The sequence below is a fragment of the Protopterus annectens genome, chromosome 12.part0, assembly GCF_019279795.1.
Source record: "Protopterus annectens isolate FY-2018-M chromosome 12.part0, PAN1.0, whole genome shotgun sequence".
Classification (NCBI taxonomy): Eukaryota; Metazoa; Chordata; order Ceratodontiformes; family Protopteridae; genus Protopterus; species Protopterus annectens.
In genome coordinates this window covers 1,064,324,666-1,064,342,641 of record NC_056746.1, presented here as the reverse complement: position 1 = coordinate 1,064,342,641, position 17,976 = coordinate 1,064,324,666, and the positions used below count along the sequence as shown (strand labels likewise).

At 42.4% G+C, this 17,976-nt stretch overlaps 1 protein-coding gene across 1 annotated transcript in view; it reads right to left on the bottom strand.

The window, feature by feature from the left end:
- Nucleotides 1–17,976, bottom strand: part of STK4 (serine/threonine kinase 4) — a 1,752,947-nt gene that overhangs the window by 799,457 nt on the left and 935,514 nt on the right. The window contains exon 7 of the mRNA XM_044088990.1: nucleotides 12,800–12,995. Coding sequence (XP_043944925.1) covers nucleotides 12,800–12,995 — 196 coding nt within the window. The remainder of the gene's footprint in view (nucleotides 1–12,799; nucleotides 12,996–17,976) is intronic.

Genomic DNA, 17,976 nt, shown 5'->3' with positions numbered 1-17,976 from the left:
AAAGCTTGCTTATGGCCGGGGTCCACCAGACTGGTTTCTTCTTGCTTGAGGAAGGAGTCTTGGTTTTATTTGGGATAGCACAGTCCATGCAATCCTGAAGATGCATATAGAGTGCCTTGGTGTAGGATTCCACATCCTGGATATCATTATCCTTCTGCAAGGGAATAGTGAAGCTTTCCACTTCGGATGCAAGTAGTTTGAAGTTTGCTTTGGAAAGGTTTTTGACTATGGTTTCTTTGATTGGGGGAGGTGGAGGAGTGAGGATGTCCAGGGTTATCAGTTTGTGGTCAGATCTGACCAAGGAGGGGGTGATAACGGGTGTGGGTCAATGGGCACCCATATTTGTGATGATTAAATCCAATATGTTGTCCCCTCTAGTGGGGGAACATACTAGTTGTTCAAGGGCATTTGAACTTATAAATTCTATGAATCGCTGAGCATAGGAGTTGGAACATTGGTAGTTCGCCCAGTCTATACCAGGGTAGTTGAAATCACCCAAGATTATGGTGTTGGGTAGGACCTTTATATTTTCCAATGTCTCAAGGAATGCAGAGTGAGCATCTTGGGACATGGTGGGCGATCTATAACCGGCTACGACTTGAAATGTGGTTTTGCATGCTGATAGTTGCGCATGGATGATCTCTAGGGCATCATGCTGTGCTACTAACCTGGAGATATGGGTATCCTTGATGAATATGGATACACCTCCACCCTTTGTACTGCGATCCGGTAACTGAGGCCGGAAGGTATGATATAAATTGTAACCTGGCAGTGCTGGGTTGCTGTCTTGAGCCTTGAACCAGGTTTCCGTCACTGCACAAACATCGATTTTCTCCATGCTGAGGAGAGCCTCGACTGTGTGCATTTTGAGGTTGAGACTTCTGGCGTTGAGTAGCATTACCCTTAGTTTTTGGTTACCTGTGCTGGTTACAGTGGTTGGTTTGTCCTTTGAGCCTTGCCTAAAAAAGGCACTATGGGGATGGGAAGAGCCTTGGCCAGTATTCGAAAACCTAGGGGTGACAGGTGCAACCCAACTTTGGCAAAACAGCGAGGCTGGTCTATCATGTCATCCCAGGCAGACAGACACTGGATCCCCTTAGAATGACACCAGAAGCTTAGCCAATTGTTGAAATTGATAATTTTGTCTTTGTATTGTGGTATCATTCTAGGTGAAGGTAGTATGCTACTCAAGGTCAGGGTCATACCAGCTTGGGCTACATGATCAGAGAGCTCCTCAATGTCTCTTTTCATGCAGTACAGGGAGGTACGTCTTAGATCATTCACACCGACATGTACAATGACAGCGTCATACTTGTACTTGTTCTGGAGTGACCTAAGTGCCTGTGTTATGTGGCGGATCCGAGCACCCGACAGGCAGCTGACAGTAACCTTCTCCTTGTTCAGCCTGGTGAGTGGAACATCCATGTGCCTTACTATAGAGTCTCCTATTACTAGCGTGTTAGGTATGGTGTTTTGCCTTAAGGGCTGTTGTGAGGCACACTGCTGAGGTGAATTGTGTGTTTTCTGGCTTGTGTTTGGGGCTGCAGGTTGCTTGCTTGTCTGCTTTGATGGGCACTGTTTCTTTTTCAGATTGGTACCTAGTGCCTCTGAATATGTTTTTGTGTATTTATGCGTACGTTTTGCTGGTGCTTGTTTTGTAGATTCATGTGTGACAGGTGGTGTGATGCAAGTGTGTCCCTTATCCTCTTGACTGTCTGTTACAGTCATGGGTTGAGAGCGCTTATCCTCCAGTCTGGCTGTGTATTTGCATCTCTCACAAGTGTCTGTGTCTAGAGGTAAGAGGAGAGGGTTGTCTGTATACATGAGGCAGTTGTGACACTGCCTCAGGATGCCCAATTCCACCAGATGAACTGGAGAGTACACCTGAAGCTGACCTCTGGACATGCTTTGAAGAGTAAATTGAACTTAAGTCCTGTGGACAATCGAGGGTCTTATGCTATATTATAATAGTGCTGTCTAGGAAATTTGGAGAATAATAGTGCTGTCTAGGAGATTAGGACAAGTGCTGATTTCTGTTTTGCAAGTGCTGCAATAAGAGCAGCTGATCTGAAGCACTTGAGTTGAGGCTTGCCTAGTTCTAAGGGAAAATTTACAGTGCAGACTTTGTGGGGCTGGGAATAGTATACCCCAGCTAACCGGCGCTGCCTGACACTGCTCTTTGCGCAAGACCACTCAAAAAGAGAGTTTCAGGGTTTTTCCTCTAGATAAGTGAGGAAAATGAGTACAAGAGCTGTTTTTCTCTAAGCAAGTGAGAAAAGTAAGTACAAAAACTGTTTTCCTCTAGGTAATGAGGAAGATAGAGTGCTATAGTAATTAGTAGCTTATTTAGTGCTTACAAGTTCTGAACAAATGCTGAGCATGAACAAGCAAATTTAAGTGCTAAAACTAAGAATCTGTATCTGCACTAGATGAGTTACAGGACAGAAACAAGTGCAAATACAGGCTTTCAAATCAGAAAGTTGAGAGAGATGGAAGAGATTGCCCAAACGGCCAATAACTACAAATTCTGGGCCAGAACCACTACTTATGTGGTAGACAGGTTACCTAGTGCTTACCACTCCCACTGATGAGCTAGAAGGCTTCCCTCCAACACAGAAAGGCTTGGGGGACTCAGAAGCTTACATACAGTCCTGGATACAGCAAATCTGTATCTGGAACACTAGTTACAGGAAAGGTAGGAAACAGGCTTACAGTTTTTTTTTGTTTTGTTTTTTTTACAGAAAAGTAGCAAAAACAGTAGTAAAAAAACAATTCACATGCAGTGCAAGATGGCACACGAGTATGCAGCAATATTAGACCAAACACAGTTTAAAAAAATGCAATTAAATTAAAAAGGACTAAAAGCAAGTGCAGAAAGAGTTTATTAGGTAGAATGCGGTAAAGAGATGAGACGGGGGAGTGTCCCAGATCAAATCTACAGTGGGGCGGGCAACTGCAAAAGCCACCAAATTTAAACTACAAACCAAAAATAGGGAGAGTGGGTGGGACAAAACAGTTTCAACAGAGATCTAAGCAAAAACTAACAGTACAAACTTTAAAACCAAAAAAATAGTCTCAGCTATGTATATTTGCCGATCAGTCTCTCAGAACAGTGAGACAACAGTTTCAACACAGATTTAAGCAACAATTAAACTCTATAACCAAAAAAATATATATACTCAGCTCTGTATAATTGCAGATAATATGTAAAGCAGTTTCTCAGAACACTGAGAATTATTATGGTTCATAGGTTAGTACTAAGCTAACTGTCCTTGAGAGCCATTTTAAGCCTAGTCAATTATCCCTTGTGAGACTCAAACCCTGCACCTTGTGTTTGTAAGGCAAACACCTTAACCATTAGGCTGGCCTCCCAACCATTATTCACAATTCAAGGTCATTCCAATGCCTAATGTGCCAGTGGTGGTTCTGAGAGACACTGACACAGGCTTGTATGACAGTTGACTTTACCAAAATACACATTAATCTTGCAAAGCCAGAATTACAACAGTAAACAGCAGGGCCAGTCAACCCATTTCATTCACAAACAACCCCCCCATTACCGAACAAAATAATCTGCTTTGACCCTGCCAGGATTAAATTAACACGAGACAAAAAAAGGATAAAAAAAACAACACTTATTAATATGTGTATTTTTTCATATACACAATAGCAAGAGTTAAAGCTTGTGGTCGATCTTATTTCACTCAAATGCACATTACCCTTGCAAAGCAAGTCAGAAGTACAACAGTAAGGTCAGTCGTTTTGCATACAGATACTAGGCATAGCCCCCAGCCAAATTGCCTACCCACAATATCGGCTTTAAGCCTACAAGATTTAAAATAATGAAAAGAGAAGGCAATGGTTACATTACTGTATTTCTTTAGCATCACAAATTTAAGAACTTGTAGGTGATCTTACTTCAGTTCCCTCATGCACATTTTAGTTATGCAAGGCTAGAGTTTCAACAACAAAACATCCACCCACCATCCTAATCTATCCTGACTGACCCCTGCAAAAAGATTAAGTTAAAAACAGTTCATCCACAAATAGCCTCCAAAACACTTTGCGTACCTAGTATCTGTTTGACCCCTGCCAGGATATTTTAGAAAAAAAATACACTCACAGTCAAGCAGCCTCCTGCCTCCTTAGTATCTGGTTAACCCTGCCAGGATATTATATTAAAAATAAAAGTCACCAACAACCCCCAAAAACACATAAACCACTAGTGTATCTGGTTGACCTTAACAGTGTATTATATTAAAAAAAGAATATCATCAACAGACCCCAAAACACACAGACCCCTAGTACCTGGTTGACCCTGCCAATGTATTATATTAAAAAGGAAGCCATCAAAAGCCCCCAAAACACACAGAACCCTGGACTGAGCCTGAAAAATGATGCTGAAAATTTATGGTAAACCCCGCGATCTACACTGTAGAGCAAGACTGGTATGCTTGTGTCCTAACATCTAACGTGACGGACAGCAAAGTGATGAAACGGTATCAGGCTGCTATCAACTAGGGGTGCTGAAAAATAATAGCCCCCTGAACGATATTTATCATCTAAATACTTGTAATCAACATACATTTCACAACTTGGCTGGAATAGTTGCCTGTTGTTTACTCTTCAGGATAAGGAGTTATGACAAAATAAAAGCAGAGAAACAGAGGGCGTCTTCAGCTAATAGTGATGTATGACAGCACTTGTTGGCAGTAGTGTCACTTGTGCTCTGTACATTATAACCAGCCATGTTAATAAATTAGTTAATACTGAGCTCAAGCATATGGGCATCATTCTGCAGAAAACAGTGAGGAAAAAAAGGAATCCTCACTGAGGTATTACAGATTAATAACATACACAACCAGGAGCTAGCTTTATTTCCTACAGCCATATTAATAAGACGAGTAAATGTGATTATAGATTACGCACTATACAGAAATTAATAAAACTCCACACAACTGCATACAAAATGCATACCACAACTGATATCCCAAATAAACATGCAGTAAAATATTGCCCTAATTTCACATCTGCCACTTGTGGATTTATTTTAGTAAACCATTTACAATGAATATATATTTTTCCAAAACTTATTGTGGAGAATGACATGCAAAACATTAGGAAAGGCATAACAATCTAAACAGAAATTTGGTTTCTGTTCACTGAATACGAGGAATGCAAACTACACACACAGCCAGCTTAACCTCCTTTAGTTTTGGTAACAAAAGCATAATGCAAAATCAATAAAGTACCTCTAAGAATTAAATAAACAATTTCACTCTGAGAAATGAAGAGTGAATTAGGCCCAAGCTGGAGAACTGGTTTTGTTTCACAAATTCTGAAGTATTGCCACATTCTGACTGCCAACCCTGAAATAACCAAAGAAATACCTGAACACATCTTTGTTACAGAATACTAACATTAGATACGCAGACTACCTAGACTTCTGTATGGGTTCCTGAGTATCTGTTGGAACTGCTGTGAGCATTGCTCTTACCTACAAAACATCTGCATACATTTTACTCTGCTAAAATAACTTATTTTTCATAAATAGAATGGACAGGATTTGAAAGGCAAAACTAAAAAGAACCAGATAAGCAAGTCTGGAAGAAGTCCTGTTGTTTGAAGTCTATTTTCTAAACAATAGCACATTGAGTAACAATTTATCAAACAAAGCTGAATAGACAGATTTTTCTAAAAATAGACATATTTTTGTGAGATTTTCACAAAGGAAACATTTCTTTGCAGATATAGTCACCCTACAGGTGATTAAAAGGGATTGCTTTTTGGTTAAAAGTTGGTTAGTTACTTACTCCTCTCCATCCAGTAGCCCTTCTTCTGTTGTTATTAATGTTATTATATCATTCTCAGCGCCTCAGTCAACCACTGTCCGAGCTAAATTACGAACTCTATATAATCCAAAGTAAGTACTATTACGAACTGTTTCTCACTTTTTTCCCCAGCACTCAAAGCCCGGGAAGAGAGCGAGAAACAATCAGTAGCCTCCCAGCCATCCACATCACGTACATGACTGTGGACGTGGCAGTCCGATCTCCTTCCAGTTTACTGCGGTTCCAAACCGCATAGACTTCTGGGCATCACACTGATGACTTCTCTTCTTAATCCAGACTGCTTTTTACAGCAGTCTGGATTTAAAGAAATTCGTTTTTTTTTTTAACCTGGAACCCGCTGAGCATGCGCGGCTCGAGGTCTGGAACTTTAACAGACTCGCAGACAGTCACAGCTAAGCAGGAAGTGAGTATACAAAAGTATACCACACTAAATATTTTATTTTTTAAAATGTTATTTCTTTTTTTTCTCTTCATAGCTGGGGTGCTGCAGTCCAATGGCACGAGCCACCACTGGTAAAACGGCAGTCCACTCTCTCTCCATACCTCCCAGTCATCACCAGTGTACCACAAGGTTCTACCCTTGGTCTTCTCCTCTTTTACATATTAACACCCTCCACACATCAGCACAACAGGCAATAGAATACAATACACAGATGACTCCATATTCATACCACATCTGACAACCTGGACCATCTCAAAAAAATACTTGGAAAGCTTTAACACACTGAAATATGGCTTTGCAATTCACAGCTCATATACAACCCTACCAAATAATATTTTTCTTCCCCGAATCCCCCTCTCATGAAAAAACAAAATTTTAATCTCATAATAGAACGATTGAAGTCACTTCTCACAGCAAATTATTAGGGATGATAGTGGATGACAATCTTAAATTTGACCTGCATATGCAAAACTGCATAAAAAAATATCACCAAAAACTAGGGATGCTTTACAGAGCCAAAAGCTTTCTTACCAATGCATCTAAAACTACACTTACCAATACCTACCCCTCCACCCCTCACAACTTTATGACACTTCCATCCTTGCTAACCGCCAGGCATCACAAAAATAAAAACCTGAACACTGCTATAAGTGGCTACATTTGTAGCAAATACCCCTTTCAGAACCCTCCTCTGCATAGCATCAAAAAGCATAAATTGGTTAGAACTACTCCATCAATTGACATATCAACAGCTTCTTACCACCTCTACAATTATCCAGCATCCATCTGCTTGTCTGGCACTAAATATCACTCTACACAACAACTTTCCCAGTTAGTCATTACTATCCAATGAGGAAAAACTCTGGTCTGTCCACAAGCCTATCAAATCTGTTTGGGCACGATCTGTACTTCTACCATGTTGCTAAAGTCTGGAACTCCTTACCTGTGTTCATCAAATCAATACCCTCCCCCTCCCCCAGTCCTTTAAAACAATTCTGAAAGAATTCCTAACCAAAATCGCACTCTGTTCTTGCTCAACCCTAGGATAAATGATGTCCCCAAATGTGAAGAAGTACCTGTCATACCTTACACCTCCTTACTCTCCCCTTCTTCACTCACTTCCCCTAACACACTTTCTAAATATGCCATAAACCTGTTTTGCCTCTCCCTTTTCATTGCAATTCCATTTGCATTATACTATGTAAGCTTTAATTTCTCTATAAACTGGCTACAATTTCTCTAAATTATTATTTTATTTATTTATTTACATTTGTTGACCTGGAATGTCCGACTGGACGCAGGTCCATTTTCAGCAGAGGCCCGGGGAGAAAAGCTCCACAAATTAAAATAGTACAGACATAGTTACAGATGAAGAATCCTAGCAATTAAAATATTACAAACAGTTATAGATGAAGAACATAGTACATTCAGTAGATAACTAGCATCTGTTCTATAATTGTCAGAGATTGGATCTATTCTTAACCAATGTTTTCACATTGTGTCTTTTTCTTTCAGCTGCTCCTGTTAGGGGTTACCACAGATTATCATCTGTTTCCATTTCTTCCTGTCCTCTGCATCTTGCTCTGTCACACCAACAACCTGCATGTCCTCTCTCACCACATCCATAAACCTTACCTTGGGCCCTCCCTCTTTACTCTTATCTGGCATCTCCATCATTAGCATCCTTCTCCCAATATACTTAGCATCCCTCCTTAGCACATGTCCAAAACCAACACAATTTCCCCGGCTCTGGCTTTCTCTCTAAACCGTCCAACCTGACCTGACCCTCTAATATACTCATTTCTAATCCTATCCATCCTCGCCACACCCAATGCAAATCTTAACATCTTTAGCTCTGCCACTTCCAGCTCTGACTCCTGTCTTCGTCAGTGCCACCATCTCCAACCCATATAACATAGCTGGTCTCACTACCATGTTGCAGACCTTCCCTTTCACTCTTACTGGTACCCATCTGTCATGAATCACTCCTGACACTTCTTCACCCACTCCACCTTGCCTGCATTATCTTCTTCACCTCTCTTCCACACTCACTATTACTCTGAACTGTTGATCCAAGTATTTAAACTCATCCACCTTTGCCAACTCTACTCCCTGTAGCCTCACCATTCCTCTGTCCTCTCTCTCATTCACACACACATTCTGTCTTAGCCCAGCTGATCTTCATTCCTCTCCTCTCTAGAGCATATCTCCACCTCTCCAGGGTCTCCTCTACCTGTTCCCTACTCTCGCTACAAATCACAATGTCATCCGCAAACATCATAGTCCATGGGGACTCCTGTCTGATGATCTTTGTCAATCTGTCCATCACCGTTGCAAATAAGAAAAGGCTCAGAGCTGAGCCTTGATGCAATCCCACCTCCACCTTGAACGTATCTATCACTCCTACCGCAGACCTCACCACTGTCACATTGCCCCCTTGTACATATCCTGTACCACTCTTACATACTTCTTTGCCACTCCCGACTTCCTCATACAATCCCACAACTCCTCTCTAGACACCCTGTCATATGCTTTCTCTAAGTCTGCAAAGACACAATGCAGTTCCTTCCTGACCTTCTCTATACTTCTCCATAAACACCCTCAGAGAAAACACCACATCTGTAATGCTCTTTCCTGGCATGAAACCACACTGCTGCTTTCTAATCATCACCTCCCTTCTTAACCTAGCTTACACTACCCTTTCCCATAACTTCATGCTGTGGCTGATCAATTGTATCCCTCGGTAGTTACTACAGCTCTGCACATCACCCTTATTCTTAAAAATCGGTACCAAAACACTGCTCTATTCTTCAGGCATCCTTTCACTTTCCAAGATTCTGTTAAACAATCTGTTTAAAAACTCTACTGCCATCCTTCCTAAACACCTCCATGCTTCCACAGGTATGTCATCTGGACCAACAGCCTTTCCATTCTTCATCCTTTTCATAGCTGTCCTTACTTCCTCCTTGCTGATATGATGCACTTCCTGATTCACTATATCCACATCATCCAACCTTCTCTCTCATTCTCTTCATTCACTAGCCCCTCATTCTCTTCATTCATCAGCCCCTCAAAGTACTCTTTCCATCTGCTCAACACATTCTCCTCACTTGTGATTACATTTCCCTCATTATCCTTTATCAACCTAACCTGCTGCACATCTTTCCCAGCTTGGTCCCTCTGTCTAGCCAATCAGTACAGGTCCTTTTCTCCCTCTTTAGTGTCCAACCTTTCATACAACTCGCCATACGCCTTATCCTTAGTCTTCGCCAACTCTCTTCACCATACGTCTCATCTCCTTGTACTCCTGTCTACTTTCTTCATCTCTCTGACAATCCCAGTTTTTCGCCAACCTCTTCCTCTGTATACTTGCCTGTACGTCCTCATTCCACCACCAGGTCTCCTTGCCCTCCATCCTCTGTTCAGATGTCACACCAAGCACCTTTCTAGATGTCTCCCTTTACCACCTCTGCTGTGGCAGCCTAGCTATCTGGTAGCTCTTCACTGCCACCCAGTGCCTGTCTTAACTCTTCCCTGAACTCCACCTTACAGTTATCCTTTTTCAACTTCACCATTTGATTCATGGCACTGCCCTCTCTATTCTCCTCTTCTTTTTGATCGCCGTCATCCTACAGACCACCATCCTATGCTACCTAACTACACCTTCCCCTGTCACCACTTTGCAGTCTCCAATCTCCTTCAGACTGGCCCACCTGCACAGGATATAATCCACCTTTGTGAATCTTCCTCCACTCTTGTACATCACCCTTTGCTCCTCCCTCTTCTTAAATATATGCATTTTCCACAGCCATATCCATCCTTTTCGCAAAATCCACTAGCATCTGACCTTCTGCATTCCTCTCCTTAACACCCTACCTACCCATCACTGCCTCATCCCCTCTGTTCCCTTCAGCAACATGCCCAATGAAATCCATTCCAATCACCACTCTCTCACTCTTAGGTACACTCTCCACCACTTCATCTGACTCACTCCAAAATGTTTCTCTCTCATCCATCGTCCACCCAACTTGAGAAGCATATGCAGTAACATTCATCATTACACCATCAATTTCCAGCTTCATAAACATCACTCTGTCCAACACTCCACCTCCCAAATACTCTTGACATACTGTTCCTTTAGGATAACCCCTACCCAATTTCTCCTCCCATCCACACCATGGCAGAAAAATTTGAACCCACCTCTGATGCACTTGGTCTTACTCCCCTTCCATCTGGTCTCTTGCATGCACAATACAGTGGATACAAAAAGTGTACACAACCCTGTTAAAATGTCAAGTTTTTGTGGTATAACAAAACGAGACCACAACAAATCATTTCAAACCTTTTCCCACCTTTAATGTGACCTATAACCTGTACAATTCAATTGAAAAACAAATCTGTTAGGGGAAAAAATATAACAAATAAAAAACATACAATAAGCTGGTTGCATAAGTGTGCACACCCTTAAACTACTACTTTGTTGAAGCACCTTTTGATTTAATTACAGCATTCAGTCTTCTTGGGTACACACCTGCCATCAGAGAGACTCCGATTAATCCCAAATAAAGTTCAGCTGTCCTAGTAAAGTTTTACTGACATTTACTCAGTTGCCTTCTACAGCAAAAGCCATGATTCGCAGACAGCTTAGAAAGCATTAAAGGGATCTCATTGTTGAAAGGTATCGGTCAGAAGGGTAGAAAAAATTTTCCACAGTACTGGATATACCATGGAACACAGTCATCAAAAAGTGGAGAAAATATGGGACAACAGTGACGTTAAGAACTGGACACCCCTCCAAAATTGATGAAAAGACAAGACAAAAACTGGTCAGGGAGGCTGCCAAGAGACCTACAGCACCGCTGAAGTAGCTACAGGAATTTCTGACAAGTACCGGCTGTGTACTACGTGACAACAATCTCCGATATTCTCCATATGTCTGGACTATGGGGTAGAGTTGCAAGAAGGAAGCCTTTTCTTACACAGAAAAACATCCAGGCCTGGCTAAAATTTGCAAAACAATACATCAAGTCTCCCAAAATATTTGGAAAAATGTGTTATGGTCTGATGAGACCAAGGTAGAACTTTTTTGGCCACAATTCCAAAAACAGGTACATTTGGCGCAAAAACAACACTTCGCATCACCAAAAGAACACTATCCCCACAGTGAAGTATGGTGGTGGCAATATCATGCTTTGGGGTTGCTTTTCTTCAGATGGAACTGGGGCTTTAGTCAAGGTGGAGGGAATTATGAACAGTTCCAAATATCAGTCACTTTTGGCCCAAAACATTCAGGCGTCTGCTAGAAAGCTGAAGATGAAAAGGAATTTCACCTCTCAACACGATAATGACTGCAAGCATACATCCAAATCAACAAAAGAATGGCTTCACCAGAAAAAAAATAAAGTTTGGAATGGCCCAGCCAGAGCCCAGACCTAAATCCAACAGAAAATCTGTGAGGTGACCTGAAGAGGGCTGTGCACAAGAGATGCCCTTACAATCTGACAAATTTGGAGTGCTTTTGCAAGGAAGAGTGGGTAAATATTGCAAAGTCAAGATGTGCCATGCTGACAGACTCCTACCCAAGAAGACTGAATGCTGTAATTAAATCAAAAGGTGCTTCAACAAAGTATTAGTTTAAGAGTGTGCACACTTATGCAACCAGCTTATTGTATGATTTTTATTTTATATTTTTTCCCCTAACAGATTTGTTTTTCAATTGAATTGTACAGGTTATAGGTCACATTAAAGGTGGGAAAAGTTTTGAAATGATTTATAGTGGTCTCATTTTTTTTTATATCCCAAAAACCTGGCATTTTAACAGGGGTGTGTACACTTTTTATATCCACTGTATATCAACCTTCCTTCTCTCCATCACATCAGCTAGCTCTCTCCCTTTACTAGCCATACTGCCAACATTCAAAGTTCTTACCCTCACTTCCACACTAACTTTCCTCCTCTCCTCCTGCCTTCGGGCATGCCTTCCCCCTCTTCTTCTCCTTCAGCCAACAGTAGCCCAACTTCCACCAGCACCCTGTGTTTTCACATGTCTAATTCGTTATAATTATATAAACTATGGATATTTTGCATTCATTTTGAAGACTGTAAAATTACTGTTTTTAAAATGTTTTAGCAATACTTTAGAGTTTTTCTCCCCGGGCATCCACTGAAATTAGGCATCTACCCAGTAAGACTGTCCCAGTAATCAAATGTCAATAAATAATACATTTAAAAAGTTAGCAAAGATTTGGTCTGAATGTAATGGAACTATTCAAAAATCAATCTAAAAGGTCTTGATGAAAGTCAGTGCACTATCTACACAAAATAAATCTGGTAGAAGAGCCCTCAGAGTAAGTCAATATTCCTTAAGCAAACTAATTCAAGAACTCAGAAGCATACTTAGCAGGCTGCTGGGCATCACTTTACATAAACCACTACAGTCCACTCAATTTACTGCTACTAGATAGCTGCTAACATTTTCGATAAACTATGCAACTTAAAATCTTACTTTTCATGGTGCCTTCTCCCTCTTCCTCCTCTTCGTCCTCATTATTTATTACCATAGTACCCATCTGCGACTCTAATGTGGATTCATGTTCAATCATTGTACGAGATCCTTCACTAATCGTGCTAGCAGCTCGTATTGTGCTCGAATCACTTCCAGTGGTCCGAACCATTGTACCTGTGTCAGTTTCATCCTCTTCCTGTACAAAAGAAAAATGTTTGAGCAAAAACAAGAGTCATACAATAAAACTGCTATTAATCTCAGTTACACCTACATTTACCAAATACAAGCATTCAGCCAGCTTAAATCTTTATTATCAGTTAGCAAACTCCAGACAACCCTTCCTTCTATTTTTCCTACTTCTGAGTTTCTTTCCTAACAGTTTAGGTTTATTGCCATCATTATGCAAAGCATTAAAAAGACATTTTGTTTTCATCCAGTTACACTTCTAACTCCAAACTACTTCTAAAGCAATGGATTTCCCATTAACCCTGACATCAATAACCCAAGTCCACATCAAAGGAAGACAATTACCCTTAAATACAAAAAGTATAGTTGTGTACAGTTACGATAAATGTAGATGTTAAGAGTGTGTATTCACTGTTGCAGTCCTGACTTGTGGGATTTCCTGCCATGAAAGCCCTTGGCCTGCCCAAAAAAAAAAAAAAGAGTAAAAATATCCCTCCTCGCTCGGCTGGCGGACATTCTGACCAATGTCAGTATGCTTGGGTACATAAGGAGCCAGCTGCCATCATATCAGTTTTTTTTCTTTCCCCCTAGAATGTAGGGGTCCTCAAAATGGGCAGTAAAATCAAGGACCAAAGGCAGAGAACCTACACAAGGGTAGGGGCAAAAAACAGTGGTTTCCCTTGGCTTGAGAAGAAGCTTGAAGTAGGCTATCCTTGTAGACTAAAGGGGAAGGAGGGAGGGAAAGAAGACTGCAACAGTGAATACACTTGAACATCTACATTTATGTTAAGTATACACAATGGTACTATGTTCTTCTTGTTTCACTGCTGCAGTCCTGACTTGTGGGACGATTTCCAAAGCTGAAAGGAGGGTGGAAAGATTAGGGAAAGGAGAGGATGCCCTGCAGAATAGCAGTGGCGAATCCTGCTCTGGACCTGGAAAACGCTGATACGTGGTAGCGTTTGGTGAAGGGATGCACAGATGACTGGGTAGCAGCTTCCAGAATGTCCTTAGTAGAGACTCCCTTCAGAAAGGTAGTAGAGGTAGCCGTAGCCCTATCAGAGTAAGTCCTGACAACCTCAGGTGGCTTTTTGCCATGATAGCTGTAACAAAATGAGATACAGTGAGATCCATTTGAAAACAGTCTGTTTGAAAACTGGTTTCCCTTCAGAACCAGTGACAAAGGCCACAAAGAGTTGGCCTAATTTTGTCAGTTTTAGTTCTGCCAAGACAGTAATGGAGCTGGCCCATGCACATCCAAAGAATGGTGGCCTTGCTGGTGACACCAGATGGAAAATCCTTTCTACTTAGCCGAGTAAGATTTCTTAGTACTAGGCCTTCTAGCCTCTAAGGATGTCTTGAACTTGCTTGCTTAGGGCAGGCTCGGTCCTGGATGCTGTGAGATTATCCAGGCTGAGAGTTTGAGTGTCTGCAAGCTGGGATGCACAATCTTTCCCTTGTCCTGAGTCAGAAGGTCCACTGTATGGGGTAACTGACATGGATTCTCATTGGTTAGTTGAGTAGCAGAGGATACCAGTGCTGCCTGGGCAAGTCTGGGGCTATCAGGATTGCCCTTGAGCCCTCTTCCCTTACTTTTAGAAGCACCAGAGTAAGTAGAGGTAAGGGTGGGAATGCATAAATGAAGAGGTAAGTCCAAAGGAAAGAGAAAGCATCTGTATCCCTTTCTGTGAGCAGTTTGTTCCTGGAACAGAATCTTTTCAGCTGAGCATTTTCCTTGGTAGCGAAGAGTCTATCTGTGAAACTCCTCATTCCTGGACTATGCTGAGAAATGTTTCCCAGTGCAGTTGCCATTTGTGGGGATCCATCAAGTTTCTGCTGAGGTGAGCTGCTAGAGTATTTTGAGGACTTGGAAGGTATTGTGCCAGGAAGTGCAACCCCACAGAGTGAGCGGTCTCCAAAACCTGCACTGCTAGACATACATGGTAGGAGTGGGTGCCTCACCTGCTTGTTTATGTACCATATGACTGTGGTGTTGTCTGTTTTGACTACCAGGACCCCTGATTTCCATTTTTATCTGGAAGCTACCAGGCCTTTTTGCACCTCCATAAGCTCTTTCCATTTATGTGTTTGTCTCTGAACTGAACTTCCCACTTCCCTTGAGATTGGAAATGTTTGAAATGAGCCTCCAAGGTTGTCTCTGAGGCATCTGTGGTGAGTGTTTGCTTCTGGGGTGTGAGTCTGAAAGTAAGGCCCTGGTTCTGAGCACAAGCCTGTGACCACCATGCAAAATCCTCCTTGAGATAAGGAATCAGCTGTACCTCAGTTGCCAGGAATTGTGTGTGTTGGCACCACACATTTTTGATGTACCGTTGGAGCTTCCTCATGTGCAGCCTGGCCACAGGAACCATGAAGATACAAGATGTCATGTAGCCTAATGCACTCAGGAATTCGCTGGCTGAGAGGCATTGTCTCTGCATGATCATTCTGAAGTAGTCAGTCAGGACGGAGACCTTGTCTGGGGGTAGGATGGCCTTTTGAAGGGTTTAGTCCAAAACAGGTGGACAGTTCTGTCTTGGATTTGTGTAAATTTATGGTAAAACCCAGTGACGTCAGGGGGTTCTTGTAAACACCAGATTCCCTGAGAAGTTTTGACAGACTTGTGACTTGTACTGAACAATCATCCACGTAGAGGTAGATTTGGGCCCCTCTGGTCCTGCAAAACGTGATACTGTGTATAAGCACTTTGTGAAAACCCTGGGAGTGGTAGACAAGCCAAAAGGCAGAGCAGAAAACTCAAAGTGACTGGTACCTGGCCTGCGGTGTAGAAAGCTTCTGTGTGACTCCTCTATAGCAATGTGCAAGTAGGCATCTTATAGATCCAGGGTGACCATTAAGGCCTGCGGAACTATCATGGGTAAAGTCTTTAAAGAGTTAATATTTTGAATTTAGGAACCAGCAGGAACTGATCTGAGGATAGACAGGTCTAAAATAGGATGCTAACAGCCTTCTTTTCTGGGGACTAGAAACAACTTGGAATAGAACCCCTTTCCCTTTCGTTGTTCTGGAACTGATTTTACTGAACCCTGGGAGCACAAATTCTGAATTTGAGGAAGGGCCTGTGTTCTTTGGTTTGGCGGAATATCTGAGTAGCCGGAGTACTTTAGTGGCTCTTTGAAAGTGAGTTTGCAACCATTTGAAATAATGCTTAGAACTCACCTGTCTGAAGTGCTGAGGGACCAATTTTCTTTGAACTCAGACAGGTGTGTGTGTGTGTGTCTATGTGTGTGTGTGTCGGTGGGGGGAATGATGCAAGGACAGTGGGGTGGATGAGTTACTGTTGCTCTCTGCCAGGAACCCGTTGGTCTAGAACTCCCTTGCCTGCAGGTTTCTGAGGACCACTGCCTGGGTCTTTGTAATAGCTGTTGCCTTTGTGTCCTTTCCCTTTGGGGTTTCCTCTGCATATTTTCAAAGGGGCCAATGTTTAGTGGGATAGTTCTTACTAAACCTAGGTGGCTGAACTTGAAGGAAGTCTTTCACAGTCTACATAGGTTTAGCTTCATCTTATAGGTTCTTAGGTGTTTATTAGGCTAGCGACCACAAGGGCCTTTTTAAGCCTAGCCATGCATCCAAAATCTCTGACAAGTTCTGATACCCTTGACAGGTGTAAGCATGGGCCTGGGAGATGAACCATTTACAGGTTGCCAGTGTCCATTAGAGACATAGGTGCCAAACCAGGGGTGAATTTCCAGTTTCTCATCAAACTGTTCAAGTTGCACTTGAATTGTGTTGGGGAGGAACTCTGCTTCACATGGATGGAGAGTTTGTTCCACAGACAAGGTAGTCTCTGGGATACATCTCTCTCTCCAGCAGGTCCTATTTATATCACAAGCAAGGTTTACATCTTTAGAATAGGTAGTTCTGGTGCTGTTTGTTTTGTGGATTTGCAGGAGGTCCATCAGAGTGGGGTCAGGCAGTGCCCTGCATGCCAGGCATAAATCTCCCATCAAAAACCTGTAGGAGACAGAATACATGGATAGGGTCTTGTGGCGGTCTGCATAGGACATGTTTCTTTTAGTGTGTAATCTCTTTGGACATTCCAGTTGTTGGATATGCCTGGTTAGGTAAATACCAAAGGGGCACTGTACTCAGTGATAGGTCTGATGAATGCAGAATACAGTGCAACAATGACTTCCTTGGACTTCGATGGCATCATCATCTTCTTTCGGCTTTTCCCGGTTAAGGGTCGCCACAGCGGATCATCTGTCCGCTCATGATTGGCAGTGGAGTTTTACGGTGTCGAGTTGCCAGCCCAGTGCCCAACCTTCCACAGAAGGCATACACATGCACACACTCACACCTAGGGCCAATTTAGTGTGTCCAATCCACCTACTGCATGTCTTTGGGATGTGGGAGGAAACCTGAGCACCCGGAGGAAACCCACGCGACCACAGGGATGACATGCAGACTCCAAACAGAAGGCACTCCAGCCGAGAATCGAACCGGAGAACCTCTTGCTGTGAGGCGACAACGCTAACTGCTGCACCACCATGGCCGCCCCGATGGCATACCTTTGTTTATAAGTTGCGCAACACAGAATGATTTCCTCACCACTGTAGACAGATGATGGTTAAAAGCTAGATGTGTGTGGTGTGTGGTGTCCCTAAGTCCTTGACTACTGGATCAAATTTAAGGGGTGTGTTGTCAATATGACAGTTACCAGGGATGGATGACTTCCCAGAGGATACTATTATGCATTTCTTGGCATTTAGTTTTAGTCCATGGCTCCAACACCAGTTGTTTGTCTGGGTCAGCCCTGCCTCAAGAACATTTGTGTCAGTTAGAGATTGAATGACAGCTCCTAATTTACATTCTTCCATCTTTTTAGGCCCCAAGAGGAAGTCCATGTCCACAGGTGCATCTAGAAGGTTTGACTTGACATGGTCAGGAAGAGTTTGTTCCCTTAGCCATGCATGTCTTCTAGCTGGAGCATCACAGCCACAGTGTAGAGTGCCTATCCACTTGAGAACTAG